This window comes from Sorex fumeus, unplaced genomic scaffold (genome assembly GCF_029834395.1).
Source record: "Sorex fumeus unplaced genomic scaffold, SorFum_2.1 ptg000014l, whole genome shotgun sequence".
NCBI classification, from domain to species: domain Eukaryota; kingdom Metazoa; phylum Chordata; class Mammalia; order Eulipotyphla; family Soricidae; genus Sorex; species Sorex fumeus.
Window position 1 is genome coordinate 20889411 of NW_026606071.1, and position 16031 is coordinate 20905441.

Sequence of the window (16031 nt, forward strand, 5' to 3'; positions counted from 1 at the left end):
GCTAGAGAAAAAGAGAAAAGTATCTGCCAGAGAGGCAGGCTGAGTCTGTTGGTGAATGGGGGTTGGGCAGGAGGGAATCTGGGGACATTGGTGGCAAGAAATGCACACTGGTGAAGAGATGGGTGTTGGGATTTTGTATGACTAAAAATCATAAACAACTTTGTAACTGTATATCTCACAGTGTTTCAATTAAAAAATCAATCCATACCAGTAAGTAATTAAATATAGTTTTTGAGTACTAAGAACATTAGAAGACATTGCTCACATTATTATTAAGACCACTCTCCACATGCTTGGATGAGCCTCACGCATGAGGGATCTGGCAGAGGAACCCAGGTTTGCAGGATCCGGCGCTGAGATCTCCAAACCTGCTTGGTTCGGGACTTGGCCTCCTCCACCCAGATCCCCCATCTTCCAGTAGCTAGACAGTTACACCTACCAACTGCCATATAACTCCATCAACGGCCAAGATCCAGAGACTATAAAACCAAGCTCCCGGAAGCTTGACTTCTTATTGTCTAGTTTTTGCTCTCAGAGAACCCGACAGGCTACCAAGCGTATCTATCCCAAAAGCTTCCATCCCTCTCAGAGAGCCTGGTGCAAGAGTATTCTGCCTGCATGGCAGAGTCTGACAAGCTACCTGTGGTGTACTTGATATGTCAAAAACAGTAACAATGATGGTCCTCATTCCCCTGACCCTGAAAGAGCCCCCAATATGCCATCAGGCTACACTAGCACATGACAGGGATGAATGGAGATGTTACTGCCGCCCTCTCAAGCAAATTAGTGAACAATGCGATGATAGTGATAGTGATTATTACTATTATTATTGCTGTTATTATTGTTATACACTGTGGGATATAGTTACAAAGCTTTCATGATTGAGTTTCAGTCTTAACAGTGATCTAACACCCATCCTTCCACCAGTGTACAATTTCCACCAGGAATGTCCCCAGTATCCCTTCCACCACCCCCGCCCTACCCCAACTCCTTCCTTTATGGCAGACAATGTCCTTCTTACTGTCTCTACTTTTAGACATTATGGTTTGCAGTGTAGATACTGAGAGGCCATCATGTTTGGTCCTTTTCTTCCAGCACACATCTCCCATCTCCAGCGATCCCTCCAACTAACATTGACTTAGTGATCCCTTCTCTATCCCAGCTGCCTCTTTCCCCAGCTCATGAGGCAGGCTTCCAACCATGGAGCAATCTTCCTGACCCTTGTCTCTACTGACCGTGGGTGTCAAACTCATATATTATTTTATATTCCACAAATGAGTACAGTCATTCTTTTTTTTTTAGATTTACAATTTTTTGTGCTTGGGTTTGATTATACAATGATCAGATACCCATCCCTCCACCAGTGCCCATTTTCCACCACCATGGATAATATCCCCATCCCCCCATCCCCCTCTGCCTCTGTGGCAGGGCAATCCCCTGTGTTCTCTCTCTCCTTTTGGGTGTTGTGGTCTGCAAAAGAGGCATTGAGTGGCAAACATGTTCAGTCCATAGTCCACTTTCGACATGCATCTCCCCTCCTGGGAGTATCCTCCAAACACCCTTTATTTGGTGTTCCCTTCTCTATCTGAGCTGCCCTTTCCTCTAGAATGCCCGACTGGCCACTAAGCTATGGAGTAATCCTCCTGGTGCTGATCTCAGCTATTCTTGGGTATTAATCTCATATTTTGTTACTTTATGTGCCCCAGATGAATGCAATCTTTCTATGTCTATCCCTCTCTTTCTGACTCATTTCGCTTAGCATGATACTTTCCATGTTGTACCACTTGTATGTAAATTTCATGACTTCATCTTTTCTAACAGCTACATAGTACTCCATTGTGTAGATGTACCAAAGTTTCTTTAACCAGTCATCTGTTCTTGGGCATTCAGGTTTCTTCCAGTTTCTGGCTATTGTAAAGAGTGCTGCAATGAACAAACAAGTGCAGATGTCACTTCGACTATACATTTTTGCCTCTCTGGGATATATTCCCAGGAGTGGTATTGCTGGGTCAAATGGGAGCTCAATTTCTAATTTTTTGAGAATCGTCCATACTGTTGTCCAGAAGGGCTGAACCAGTGGACATTCCCACCAACAGTGAAGGAGTGTCCCTTTCTCGCCACATCCACGCCAGCATCGGTTGCTTTTGTTCTTTTGAATGTGGGCCAGTCTCTGAGGTGTGAGATGGTATCTCATTGTGGTTTTGATCTGCATCTCCCTGATGATTAATGATGTAGAGCATTTTCTCATGTGCTTTTTTGCCATTTGGATTTTTTCTTTGAGAAAGTTTCTGTTCATTTCATTGCCCCATTTTTGGATGGGGTTGGATGTTTTCTTCTTGTGGAGTTTAACCAGTATTTTGTATATCCTGGATATCAACCCCTTGTCAGATGTGTATTCGGCGAATATCCTTTCCCATTCTGTAGACTGTCTTTGTATTTTGGTCACTGTTTCTTTGGAGGTGCAGAAGCTTCTTAGTTTAAGATAGTCCCATTTATCTATCTCTGTTTTCACTTGCTCAGACAGTGGCGTGGTATCTTTGAAGATACCATTAGCTTCAATGTCATGGAGGGTTTTGCCAACTTTGTCTTCAAGAGTACAGTCATTCTATGTGTGTCCCTCTCTTTCTAATCAATCTCCATGTCCATCACTTATTAGCAAATTCCATGACTTCATCTTTCCTAACTTGCTCATATTATCTTAAGATCTTTAAGAAATCTGTATAATGAAATATTGGCTCTAAGAAATGTAACTATAGTTATGTGAGTTAGGGGAATTTCAACACAAGTAAATGTTTTACACAGGAAAATGTTCAGGCTTAAAACCTTGTACATTAGAAAGAACCAAGGAGAAGCAAACAATATTTAATGAGTTAATTATGTTATAAATACAAGAACATAGATATAATAGAGACTTTGAATCCTCATTTAGGGGAACTTTTGGATTTCTTACAGAATTTCATATTCTAGAGAGAATGAATAGGCAAGAAAACACCTGAAAAGCTGTTTTCTCAGATAACCAAGTAAATTAAATAGACTCTATACACTGATTATTAAAAACATGGTTTTAATCCTTAGAGATAGTTCCAGACTAAGACACTCTTGCATAGGGCCAGCCCTGGTTTGATATCTTGCACCACTAGAGGTTACTAACGGAACATCACTTGTATCACTTGTCATCCCATTGATCATCGACTTGCTCGAGCGGGCGCCAGTAATGCCTCCATTCATCCCTGTTGCATGCTAGTGTAGCCCAGTGGCATCTGCTAGCTCCAGGAGCACCAAGAGCCTCAAACCTTCAGGGTTTTGATGAAGAAGTCTGACCATCTTGTAGGTGGGCAGCCACGCGTTCTTTTGATGTCCTGTGGAATCCAGAATTCAGTCAGTAATAGCTCTAGTCCAGCGGTCATCTCTAAATCACATTATTTGTCTGGCCTGTCTGATTTTCGATGCCTTTGCAAACGAGTCAGTGTCCCTGATTCTTGATTGTTGACGGAGGTTGGAACTCTGGATTCCTTCTCTCACTTGAGTGAAACATGATATTCCAAGCATAGCTCTTTGGAATCCTCTTTGGGATACCCAAATAGCGTTCTCATTCTGTTTTCGTACATCTGAGAATAACCCCAGAACACAGTTAGGTGTGTCCACCTTCCTCCTCCTCCCAAAACCCCCCCACAGTTTAGAACTGTGCGGTATAATTTGCTACTTTTAATTATCATAACTTTTTTTTTTTTTTTTTTTTTTGCTTTTTGGGTCACACCTGGCAATGCACAGGAGTTATTCCTGGTTCTGCACTCAGGAATTACACCTGGCGGCACTCAGGGGACCATATGGGATGCTGGGAATTGAACTCAGGTCGGCCGCGTGCAAAGCAAACACCCTACCCGCTGTACTATTGCTCCAGCCCCTGTCATAACATTTTATGATTTTTTTTACTTGAAAATGAGTAACAAAAAATTCTAATATTTTTGAGACTTCAGGACTGACAGTTACATAATAAGTATGTTGTTTTCCATCGAAAACTCCCTTTCTGGGGTATGATTTAAATAGTCCTTGGTCTTGTGGTTGGAACAGAATACAGAGGTTGTATTTGACTTCCATGTGGCCAATACTGGTTTGATCCCAGTCACTACATATATGATCTCCCAAACATTTCCAGGTGTGGCCCAACCTTCCCCCTTCCTATCCCAAAGTGCTATTTTTTTCTAAATTTTTATATAATTAAAAATTCCATACTTACGATAATTTATTTTCCTCACTGGAAGCAACCAAATTTGAATGGGTGCTCAACATATTTTCTTTAAAGGTGATATTCTTTAGTGATTTTAGTGCTTAGAGTACTTATTTTGTCTAACTTTCTATGTGTTCATAAAGCTGTTAATAAAAACACTATAAATCCTGCTCCCCCCACCCCACCCCACCCCCAAACACACTTCTTTGAATTGGGCTTTTAAAAACTAATTCCTTGGTTGAAGATAAAACTCGGTGGTGGACCACATACTGCTATGAGACCCTGAGTTGGGTTCCTGGCACAACAAATACAGACACACACCCATACACATGTACACAAAGCACCATAAAAAACAAAAACCAAGTCTTAAAGATTATGCCCCAGATGGTTTTAAACTTTGAAGAAAGTTTGCTGAAAAGTTTATATGTTTTATCAGAACAACTCCTCTTAGTTTAGTTTGCTTGCTGAAATTTTTTATAAGCTACATGCTACTGTGTATACATAAATCTAGTTAATAGCTTAGCTTTCCTCTTTAAGATCTTAATCTCAGTCTTTTGGTGAACCTCTTCACATTAACTTCATTAATTGCTTACTATAAACATATTGTTATTGAATCTAAGTTTGGACATGTTTTAGTGGTACTAGGAGAGGGTCTTATTCAAAGAATCATCTAAGGGAAGTGAATATAAATTTATAGTTACTTCTTACACTTGCAAGTTCACAAGATGTCTGGGACCAGAGTTGAATAATGCAGACAATTCCAAGATTAGCCTTAAATTAGCATATTTAATTTTTAACTCAACTCAAAAAGAAAATAAAATCGAATCAAAAATAAGATATTCTAATATACAGGATTTTTTTCAGATTCTCTTGTGGTCATGTTCCAGGGTTTATTATTATTTTTTTTAATTAAAAAAGGTAAAGGTAAAGGCCCTCCCGTTGATCATCGATTTGAAAAAAAATCTTTTTAGTTGAATCACCATGCGATACATAGTTACAAAGGTCTTCATAATTTGGTTTCAATCATACAGTGTCCAGCACCCATTCCTTCACCAGTGTAGTTAGCCACCAACAACATTCCCATTTTCTGTGTATTTAGCATCTATCTCCCTCCAGTTTGCTTTATGTCAGAAACCTTTATAGCTCTGTGCTTTATAATACTGTTACTGAAAGGTTTTCGTGTCTGTCATTTTACCTCCTTTCAAAATTCAGTTATTGCCCAGAGTGATCATTTGTAATTATCATTGTCATAGTGCCCAGAGTGATCATTTGTAATTATCATTGTCATAGTGGTCCCTTCTCTGTCCTAATTGCACATCCCTCTCTCTCTCTCTCTCTCTCACACACACACACACACACACACACACACACACACCCTGTGGCAAGCTTTGTACTATGGACTGGTCTTCTGGCCCAGTTCTAGTGTCTTGGATATTATTCTCACACTTCTGTTTTTTTTATATGCATATCCCACAAATGAGTGTGATACAGAATTATGTGCATCCTTCTCCCTCTCTTTGACTAAACATGATACTTTCCATGTCCATCCATGTACAAGCAAATTTCATGACTTTATGTTTCTTAATAGCTGCGTAGTGTTTCACTGTATCAGTGTACCATACATAGTTCTTTATCCACTCATCTGTTCTTGACACTTGGGTTGTTTCCACATTCTGGCCATTGTGAATAGTGCTGCAGTGGATGTAGATGTGCACATGACGTTTCTGTAATAAGTTTTTGGGCCACAAGGATTTATTGCCAGATGCTATATTGGGTTGTATGGAAGCTCAATTTCTAGTTTTTTGAGGAATGTCCATATTGTTTTCCAAAAAGGCCGGACCAGTTGGCATTCTCACCAGCAATGAATGAAGATTCCCTTTCTCCCTGCATCCACATTAGCACTGGTTGTTCTTGTTCTTATGTGCCAGTCTCTATCTCATTGTTGTTTTGATTTGCATTTTCTTGATGATTAGTAATGTAGAGCATTTTTTTTCATTTGCCTTTTGGTCATTTGTATTTCTTCTTTGAGGAAGTTTGTGTTCTTCCCATTTTTTGATGAGGTTGGATTTTTTTCTTTTAAAGTTCTACTAGTGCCTTATATATCTTTTGATATTAATTCCCTATCAGATGGGGTTAATAATTTTTCCCATTCTGTGTGCTGTTTTATCTAGTCACCATTTCCTTTGGTATCCTGGTCACCATTTCCTTTGCAGTGCAGAAGCTTTTTAATTTAATGTAGTCCCATTTGTTTATCTTTGCTTCTACTTGCTTGATCAATGGTGTTTCATCCTTGAAGATACTTAGCTTCAGTGTCATGTCATGTTTTTGTCTATATACCTTATGTATTCAAGTCTGGTATTGAGGTCCCTAAATCCATTTTGATTTGACTTTTTTGTGTGTCATTAGAAAGAGGTCTCCTAAGTTTAATTTTTTGCATGTACCTGACCAGTTTCCACAGCACGACTTGTTGAAGAGGCTTTCCTTGTTCCACATAATATTTTTTGCTCCTTTATTGAAGAGTAACTGATCATATACCCGAGGGTCTGTCTTTATTCCAGTTCTAGCCTGTTTTAATTGCTGTTACTTTGTAGAACACTTTGAAGTATGGGAGAGTGCTGCCCATCTTCCTTTTCCCAGGGTTGACTTTAGCTCTTTGTGGGGTGGGGATGTTATTGTTCCATATGAATTTCAGGAGCATTTGCTCTATTTCTATGAAAAATGACATAGGTATCTTTATAGGAACTGCATTGAATCTGTACAAGGCTTTTGGGAGTATTGCCATTTTGATGATAGTAATCCTTCCAATACAAGAGCAGGTGATGTTTCCATTTCCTCAGGTCCTCTTTTATATCATAAAATAGTGTTCCGTAGTTTTTTTTTTTGATTAGGTCTTTCCCCCCTTTAGTTAAGCTGATTCTGAGGTACTTGATTTTCTGAGGCACAGTTGTGAACAGGACTGCTTTTATAATATCTTTTTCTTCTCTTTCATTCACAGGGTTTATTTTTAAAGTTAGAAATAATGACAAAGGAAGTTAACTAATTTCCTGTTAAAGGGTAGCTTGAGACAGGTGCTAACAGATGAGTATTTTATCTTGTTAATAAAACAAGGATCTAATCTCTACTTTTTTGTTGTTATCTGCTGCTGTGCCTCTTTTATTGCCTTCATCTCTTTAACTTTCTCTGTTCACTGTGTCCTTTTACCCCATATTCGAAAACACAAATATTATGAACATACCAATTATTAAGGTCTCCTAAGTGTGAACAGACACAACTTAATGGTTTGCTATCTAGAAGTAAATCATCTTTAGCGAAGAACAACCAAATTTGCCTTTTAAAGAAAGCTACACTATTCCCTCTCTTAAACCTAAAATTTATTATATAGGTTCTTTAGCATTTACCTGTGACACGACTGTTTCTTCTGATCACTATTCACCTGTAACTCTCCATTTTCTCACAAACTAAACCTAAAATTTCCTTTGTTTCTCATATCTTTTTCAGTCACTTTCATACATCTCATTTTTTGTATCATATGTGATTTGCGTGCTCAGCAGCTTATTTCTTTACCTATTCTTTTCTCCCTACCAAGGTCATTGTGGCTAATATTAGGTATCCACAAGGTAAGAAGGCTGAAATAAGCCCTAAAGCTTATTTTCAGCTGTTGTTCTCTTCATAGACTTCTAAATGTTTACTTAACCAAATGCTCTTTTTTCACACTGTTAAAACTTTTCTCTAATTTCTATTACCATTTTCTTGATTCTGCGAATCCTTCCCCTATCCTCCCTCACATGCCCTCTATGCACACACAGATCCCTGGCTTGGGCTTTTGGTATGCATTTAAGAAAATCTTTGCAGCCATTTGATAAAGTGGGTTGCATTGTCTCTACTTGATATCACATTTATGAATTAGGTTTAAGTAAACTAAGTTACTTGCACTTTCAACAGTAAAGAAATGGTGAATCAGATATTTGATAATGGGTGACTTTTAAGTGTAATCTCTTTCCAATAAGCACTCTTTTACCTAATGCATAAGTTCCTTACCTATTTCATCTGCATCCTTTTGCTTTTCAGGATTTTTACATTTTGTCTGTGCTGTCTGCTATTAGCCGTTTGGTCCTGTGAACTGGTTGTGCTGTTTTACTCTTATAAACCTTTGCTTTTGAATTCTCATCGAATTGTCATTTGTCATCCTTTGCTGTTGAGCACCCTTTCGTCTCTTTTTTAGAGGTCATTTCTAGATATATTTTCTTAGTGTGCAGCCTTTGTTATTACCACCACCATGACATCATGCCATCACCACCACCTTCCCGGAATCACTACATATATTAGTGGACTAAGGTTTTTATTTTGTCTTCAGTTCCTATTAGATTTTGATCTCTTTGAGGCAGTGATTATTCATAATTTCAGTTTTATTAATCTTAGCTGTAATTTTGAGCTTATTAAAATGTTCCATTTTTAAGATGTATACTACATACCCATTTTGAAGGAAACTATAGAGTTAATATGGGGAATTTGAAAATGTATTTTGTGTATTAATATACATTAACCATTTGTTGAAGACTTACTATTGCTGAGCACTGTCAGGTGCTTCAGGCAGAGGGAGAGCAGAGAATGACTGGAACGAGGTCAGCCTTTTTCTGTAGGATCAGAGAAAATGTACCTTTTGTATTGGCATGACTTGTGCTTATGATGAATTATAATGTAGAGACCTTGCCACTTAGAAGTCAGTTAATGTTCAAAGTATATGAGAAACAGTTAATTTGCCTTATGAAATGATGAAAATATGAATTTTTAGCATGTTTTTCTTTCCACTGATGAATATTTAAAATTGTAGCCTACAAGGTAAAATTTGGAAAATAGAATTATTCATTATAATCTCAAGTGTATTTCAGAGAAGTTATTGGTATGAAAAGATTAATTTGCCTTTTATGGTACAGTATATTCACATATGCAAAATGCTTCCTGTGGTAATTTTTGAAAACTTCCTCAGCCTCCTTACTTTGTTTTGTGTATTAATTATTCTTCAAAATAAGATCCTTAAGCTAGCATATGAAATGTTTGTGCATTTCCCTCCTTATGTTTGTTTTATTGTATTATCCTTTTCTTTTATTGTAACTTGCCCTTACCCCTTATCCTCCACACCTTTTTTGTTTTTGCAGTATCTCTTGCTCCTCCTCCTCCCTCCATCCTACAGGTAACTCCCCAGTTACCTTTAATGGGATTTGTGGCCAGAGTCCAAGAAAATAGTAAGTTTATGTCTTCTTTATGCTGTAGATCAGATTATAGGCTTAATGTCATTTATATATGATTGGCTGCACAGACATTGGTACATTGGTACTTCAAATATTATTATGAACAAGTCACATTCTTAGCAGCCAGTCGGGTGATACAAAGTTCTCTACTTTTAAGTTTGTAGAGTTAAGACAAACACAGATAAAAACAAGTTATATATAAGACAGTTTTTTATGTCACTCAGGAGATTCTTTTAAGTATTAGCTATCCCATCTTTTTCTCTGGGTTGCTCAGGCAAAAAATAGTTTAATTTCCTATCATTGGCGTTTTAGGGTTTTGAGAATCTTTACCAAGTGAAACAGTGGTCACACCGTGGTAGTTCCTACAGGACTAAATTGCCAGTCTGTCATCCAAGAGCCTCTTATATAATGTATGTATGTTGATGTGTGGTCTGGTTTGATTCATGCAGGATCAGATAGCTAAATTTATTGACAGATGAATCTCCACCTACTGAGCATTGAGGAAGCTCATAGAGTTTAGTTTACAGGAGGCTTATATAAATGTTCAGTGAGGAATTGATGTTATAGAACATAATCTGTGAACATAATCTGTTCGGTTGATATATATCTTCTTTTAAGCAGACTATATCACAATCATAAGATTGCATGATGGGCATGGAAGCTGAACTTGGGGATATAATGTCCGACTTACAAAGCCCAGTGTCTGCATCTCATAAGAAGGATGCCTTACCAAAGGCACAGAAATGGCTTGAACTCTGTTGCTTAAGTCTCTTGCTATTTTATTTATTTATTTTTAACTTTTTTATTGAAGCAGTGTGAGATGGACCATTACAAAGCTGTTCATAGTTGAGTTTCAGTCACACAGTATTCTAACACCCATCTCTCCACCAGTGTACATTTCCCAGCACAAGTGTCCTCAGTTTCTCTCCCACCACCCCCCACCCCCTGCCTGCCTATATGGCAGATGCTTCTTTTCTCTCTGTCCCTCCCTCCCTCTCTCTCTTTCCCTCTCTCCTTTCCTCTCTCTCTCCTTCTCTCCTCCCCCCCCCCTTTGGACATTGTAGCTTGCAATATTGATACTGAGAGGTTATCAAGAATATCTCTTACCTACTTTTAACCCTCAGATCTTTTCCAGCATGATCATTTCCAGGTATTATTGTCTTCTCTATCTTACCCATCCTCAGCCCCCCACACACTTGTGATTAGTTCCAACCATTGACCAGTCCTGCTAACCCCTATTTTCTGGCCATAGATATTTTCTACAATATATTATAAACCACAAATGAATGCCACACAGTCATTCTGTGTCTGTCCCTTTCTTTCTGACTAATTTCACTCAGCATAATACTCTCTATGTCCATCCATTTATAGGCCAATTTCATGACTTCATTTTTCCTGACAGCTGCATCATATTCCATTGTGTGGATGTGCCATCATTTCTTTAACCATTCATCTGTTCTTGGGCACTAAAGTTGTTCCCAGATTCTGGCTCTGGTGAATAGTGCTGCAGTGAACACAGGAGTGCAGATGGTGTTTCTGCTGAGCACTTTTGGGCCCCCAGGGTATATTCCCAGAAGTGGTATTGCTGGGTCAAATGGAGGCTCAATTTCTAGTTATTTGAGAAACATCCATATTGTTTTCCAACTAGGTTGGACCAGTTGGCATTCGCACCAGCAGTGAAGGAGAGTCCCTTTCTCCCAACTTCCATACCAGCAATGTCTGCTTTTGTTCTTTTGAATGTGTGCCAGTCTCTGTGGAGTGAGAAGGTATCTCATTGTTTTGATCTGCATCTCCCTGATGATTAGTAATGAAGAGCATTTTTTCATATGCCTTTTAGCCATTTGAATTCCTTCTTTGAGAAAGTTTCTGTTCATTTCATCACCCCATTTCCTGATGGGATTGGATTTTTTTTCTTGCAGAGTTCAACCAGTACCTTGTATATCTTTGATATTAACCCCTTATCAGAAAGGTATTGGGTAAATATCTTTTCCCATTCCATAGGCTGTCTTTGTATCCTGGTTACTGTTTCTTTTTAAGTGCAGAAGCTTTTTAGTTTATGATAGTCCTGTTTGCTTATCTTTGCTTCCACTTGCTTGGTCAGTGGCATTTCATCTTTGAAGATACCTTTAGCTTCAATATCTTGGAGAGTTTTGCTGACCTTTTCTTCAATGTACCTTATGGATTCTCGTCTGATCTTCAGGTCTTTAATCCATTTTGATCTGACTTTTGTGCATGGTGTTAGGTAGAGGCTTGAGCGCCCCCCCCCCTTTTTTTTTTGCATATAGCCGTCTAGCTTTGCCAGCACCATTTGTTAAAGAAGCTTTCCTTGCTCTACTTTCAAAGATTAGATGATCATATATTTAGGTTGTGTGTAAGAATACTCAACCCTATTTCATTGGTTTGCGGATCTCCTTGTTCCAAGACCATGCTGTTTTAATTATTACTGCTTTGTAGTACATTTTGAGGTCAGGGAAGGTGATACCTCCCATCTTTTCCCCCCCAAGAATTGCTTTAGCTTTTCGTGGTGGCTTATAGTTCCATATGAGTTTCAGGAGTGTTTGATCAATTTCTTTCAAAATATTATGGGTGTCCTTAGAGGGATCACATTGAATCTATATAATGTTTTGGGGAGTGTTGCCATTTTAATGCAATTGGGAGTGTTAATTCTCCCAATCTATGAGCAGAGGATTTGTTTCCATTTCCTCATGTCCTCTTTTATTTCTTGAAGTAGTATTTTGTAATTTTTTGGTACAGGTCCTTTACGTCCTTAGTTAAGCTGATTCTGAGGTATTTTGTTTTCTGAGGCATGATTGTGAACGGGATTTTTTTTCATATCACTTTCTTCTCATTTGCATATAGGAAAGCCATGGACTTTTGGGTATTGATTTTATAGCCTGTGACTTTACAAGTTTATTGTTTCTAGGAGTGTCTTGGTAGAGACTTCAGGGTTCTCTAAATATAGTACCATGTCATCTGCAAATACTGAGAGCTTGATTTCTTTCTTTCCTATCTGGATGCACTTAATATTAGCTATTATGGCAAGTACTATATTGAGTAGAAGTGGCAAGAGTGGGCATCCTTGTCTTGTCCCTGATCTTAAAGGGAAAGCTTTTAGTTTTTCCCCATTGAGAATAATGTTTGCTGTGGCTTGTGGTAGATGGTTTTGACTTTATTGAGGAAAGTTCCTTCAATTCCCAATTTGCTGAGAGTTTTCATCATAAACAGGTGTAGGATCTTGTCAAATACTTTCTCTGTATCTACTGATATAATCATGTGATTTTTTTCTTTTCTTTATTGATGTGATGGATTACGTTGATTGACTTGCGAATGTTAAACCATCCTTGCATCCCCGGGATGAATCCCACTTGGTCATGGTATATGATCTTTTTTGATGAGTCATTGGATTCTCTTTGCTAATATTTTGTTGAGGATTTTTGCATCCGTTTTCATCAGGGATATTGGCTTGTAATTTTCATTTTTTTGTGTGGTGTCTGTCTGCTTTAGGTATTAGGGTGATATGTGCCTCATAGAAACTGTTTGGAGGTGTTTCTGTGTCTTCAATTTCCTGGAAAAGCTTGAAAAGAACTAGCAGTAGGTCCTCTTTAAATGTGTGGAAGAATTCACTAGAGAATCCATCTGAACCTGGGCTTTTGTTTTTGGAAAGACTTACTCCTTTTTTTTTTTTTTTTTTTTTTTTTTTGGGTTTTTGGGTCACACCTGGTGATGCTCAGGAATTACTCCTGGCAGTGCACTCAGGAATTACTCCTGGCAGTGCTCGGGGGACCATATGGATATGGGATGCTGGGAATTGAACTTGGGTCAGCTGCGTGCAAGGCAAATGCCCTACCCACTGTGCTATTGCTCCAGCCCCTTTGGGAAGACTTTTGATCACTGTTTCAATTTCCTTAATAGTGATAGGTCTTCTTGCTGTTTTAGAAACAGGCATTGCCAATACTTGAAAGAAAACTCCATGAAAGCAGGGATTTTTGCCTGTTTTGTTCACTGGCTGTTTTCCTTTCACTTAGAAATGTATCTGACACATAGCAGCCACTTTTAGTCTTCCCTTTGGGTGCTTCTGTAGGTGACTACACCCGTTTTGATGACACAGTCTTTCTTGGAATTTGGGTGGTCTGAGAGCTCAGTGTCTTGTTCGGCAGGTACCCTTGTATCTCTTTTTACACATTTCTGAAAATATACTTGTTCTATTTCTGCTTTTGGGAAAGTACTCGATGAATACGTGATGTAAATACTTCCAGTCTGGAAGTAAATGCTTCCAGTCTTTTACTACAGTGTGATTGCCTTTGGGCTAACCATTTCTCATTTAACTTTCCAAAATCATACACATTTTATACCTACAAAATGTATTAAAAATGTGTATGAAGAAGAGGGGTGTTGATTTTATAGACATAACAAGACCTATCTAGTCAAATCAATATCCTCTTTAACACATTCAGCTTGAAAAGATACAGACTTTTTTTTTTTTGCTTTTTGGGTCACACCCGGCTATGCCCAAGGGTTACTCCTGGCTCTGCACTCAGGAATTACTCCTGGCAGTGCTCAGGGGGCCATATGGGACGCTGGGAATCGAACCCGGGTCGGCTGCGTGCAAGGCAAATGCCCTACCTGCTGTGTTATCACTCCATCCCAGATACAGACATTTTTGATGGGAATTATTTTCATATCTTTAAGAGTACATTATTTTGAAGATATTCTAGCAAATATTTACTCTGTATTAAGTCTGTAAGACATCTAGTATTATTTGGATTGGTTGTACTGGGATAAGTAGTATAAACTCCACTCCTAGTAGAGCTCTGCCTCTGCAGCTGGTGGTACTTGGGACCACGAAGGCCATAGCCAGTGGTGCTAGGGTCATGCCGTGCCAGGGATCAAACTTAAGGCTTTGTACATGCTATGTCTGTCGTCCGACATCTAAGGTATTTCCCTAGCCTTCATTTTAATTTTATCTTAAAATCCTTCTATGGCTTCCCATTGTTCTTTGGGCAGAGTTAACACTGTTTTAGACTTATTCTCCTTAGTCTTTTTCAGCTTCCTCAAGCCTCTTTTTACAAAACTTTGATCAGTTCTTTCAGTGATTCCTGCTTCCTTACCTTTGTTTTTTTGTTTTAGTTTTTTCCCTTTTAATATCAGTCATGAAATATAATCAACCCATGACCATGATCCTGTATTCATCCTTCAGATTTTGGGAAGAGATTTGGTCACTGCTATGTTTTCTGTAATGACTTAAAGTACTGACTGCACCTGTATGCAGGTTTGGTTGTCTCTGTTTCCATGACTGCTGTCCACTCACTCCTCTGTTCCCTGAACAAGCATACCTGGCTCTAATAGGCTTTTGGTTGGTATTTGTTGAAGAATAATAATAAAAAGGACTTTAATTTTATTGAATATGTAATCCCATAATAGCTTTAAGATAACAGGCATTCCAAAAGTAGAGAGAATGGGGGAAATTGCCTGCCATGAGGGTGGGAAAGGGGGGGGGTATACTGGGGAGATTGGTGGTGGGGAATGTGCACTTGTGAAGGGATGGGTGTTTGATCATTGTGTGATTGTAACTCAAACATGAAAGCTTGTAATTATCTCATGGTGATTCAATTAAAATAAAAAAAAGATAACAGGCATTTAAATTCAAGTTTTTGCTTTACCACATATTATTTAATATTGGAAAGGCATTTTCCAGATCCGTAAACTGATTTAAAATACTACTTTCTGAGATAAGGATTAAATAAGATAATGAGCAATAAAGTTTTAACTTAGTAATTAGACCTCTTAAAACATATATAGAGGCCATTTCCAATGGTATTTATAGGGGAGGGAGGAGGCATGTGGTACCAGGGATCGCACTAAGGGCCTTGAACATTTTAGGTACATGCACTGCCACTTAAGGTATTTCCATGATTATTGTAAAGTTGTTGTTGTTTTTTTTTTAATCTTTTATTGCTCGACAGTGACAGTGGCAGTGACAGCACTTGGTAGTACATTAGCTTCAGCTTCCAGGAGGAAGAGAGCTCCCCTAAGTGTGTATACTAATTATCTGACTCAGCAGCCAATCTTTTATTAAGCTGATTCTCTTATAATAATGGAAAAGCAGTGGCAGCATCTTTGAGTAATTTTGTAGCCTAATTTTTAAAGGTAAAATTTTCAAGGTTTTGAAAGAATTCCTTTGAATCTAGATTTTTGTGCAATTGTTTAAAGTTTGTCTTATAAATGTGCATAGATTATTTTTCTTATGCCTACACTGTACACTTTATCATAAATCCTGTCATCCATGTATACTTTTGTTAAAAAGTTCATTAGAATTAATACTTTTCTTGTTTTTTGGGGAAGGGGATGGCCAGGATGCCCACACTCAGCATTTTCCAGGCTTACTCCTGGCGCTATGCTCAGGGATCACTCTTGATGGGCTTGGAGAACCAAATGGGGTGCCAGGGATTGCAATGGGTCATCCTCGTTCCTTATGTAATGCAAACAAGCTATCTTCTGTACTGTTGCTCCAGCCCTGGACTAACAATTATTTCTGAGTAAACTTTGAAGTTCAT

General features: G+C 38.4%; 1 protein-coding gene across 27 annotated transcripts in view; it reads left to right on the forward strand.

Moving 5' to 3' along the window:
- Nucleotides 1-16031, forward strand: part of ABI2 (abl interactor 2) — a 107422-nt gene that overhangs the window by 81745 nt on the left and 9646 nt on the right. For 14 of the 27 annotated variants that reach the window (XM_056111927.1, XM_056111926.1, XM_056111925.1 and 11 more), the window contains one exon: nucleotides 9385-9471. The exons of the other annotated variants lie outside the window; for them this stretch is intronic. In XM_056111927.1, the coding sequence (XP_055967902.1) occupies nucleotides 9385-9471 (87 nt within the window). The remainder of the gene's footprint in view (nucleotides 1-9384; nucleotides 9472-16031) is intronic. 27 annotated transcript variants of the gene reach the window in all.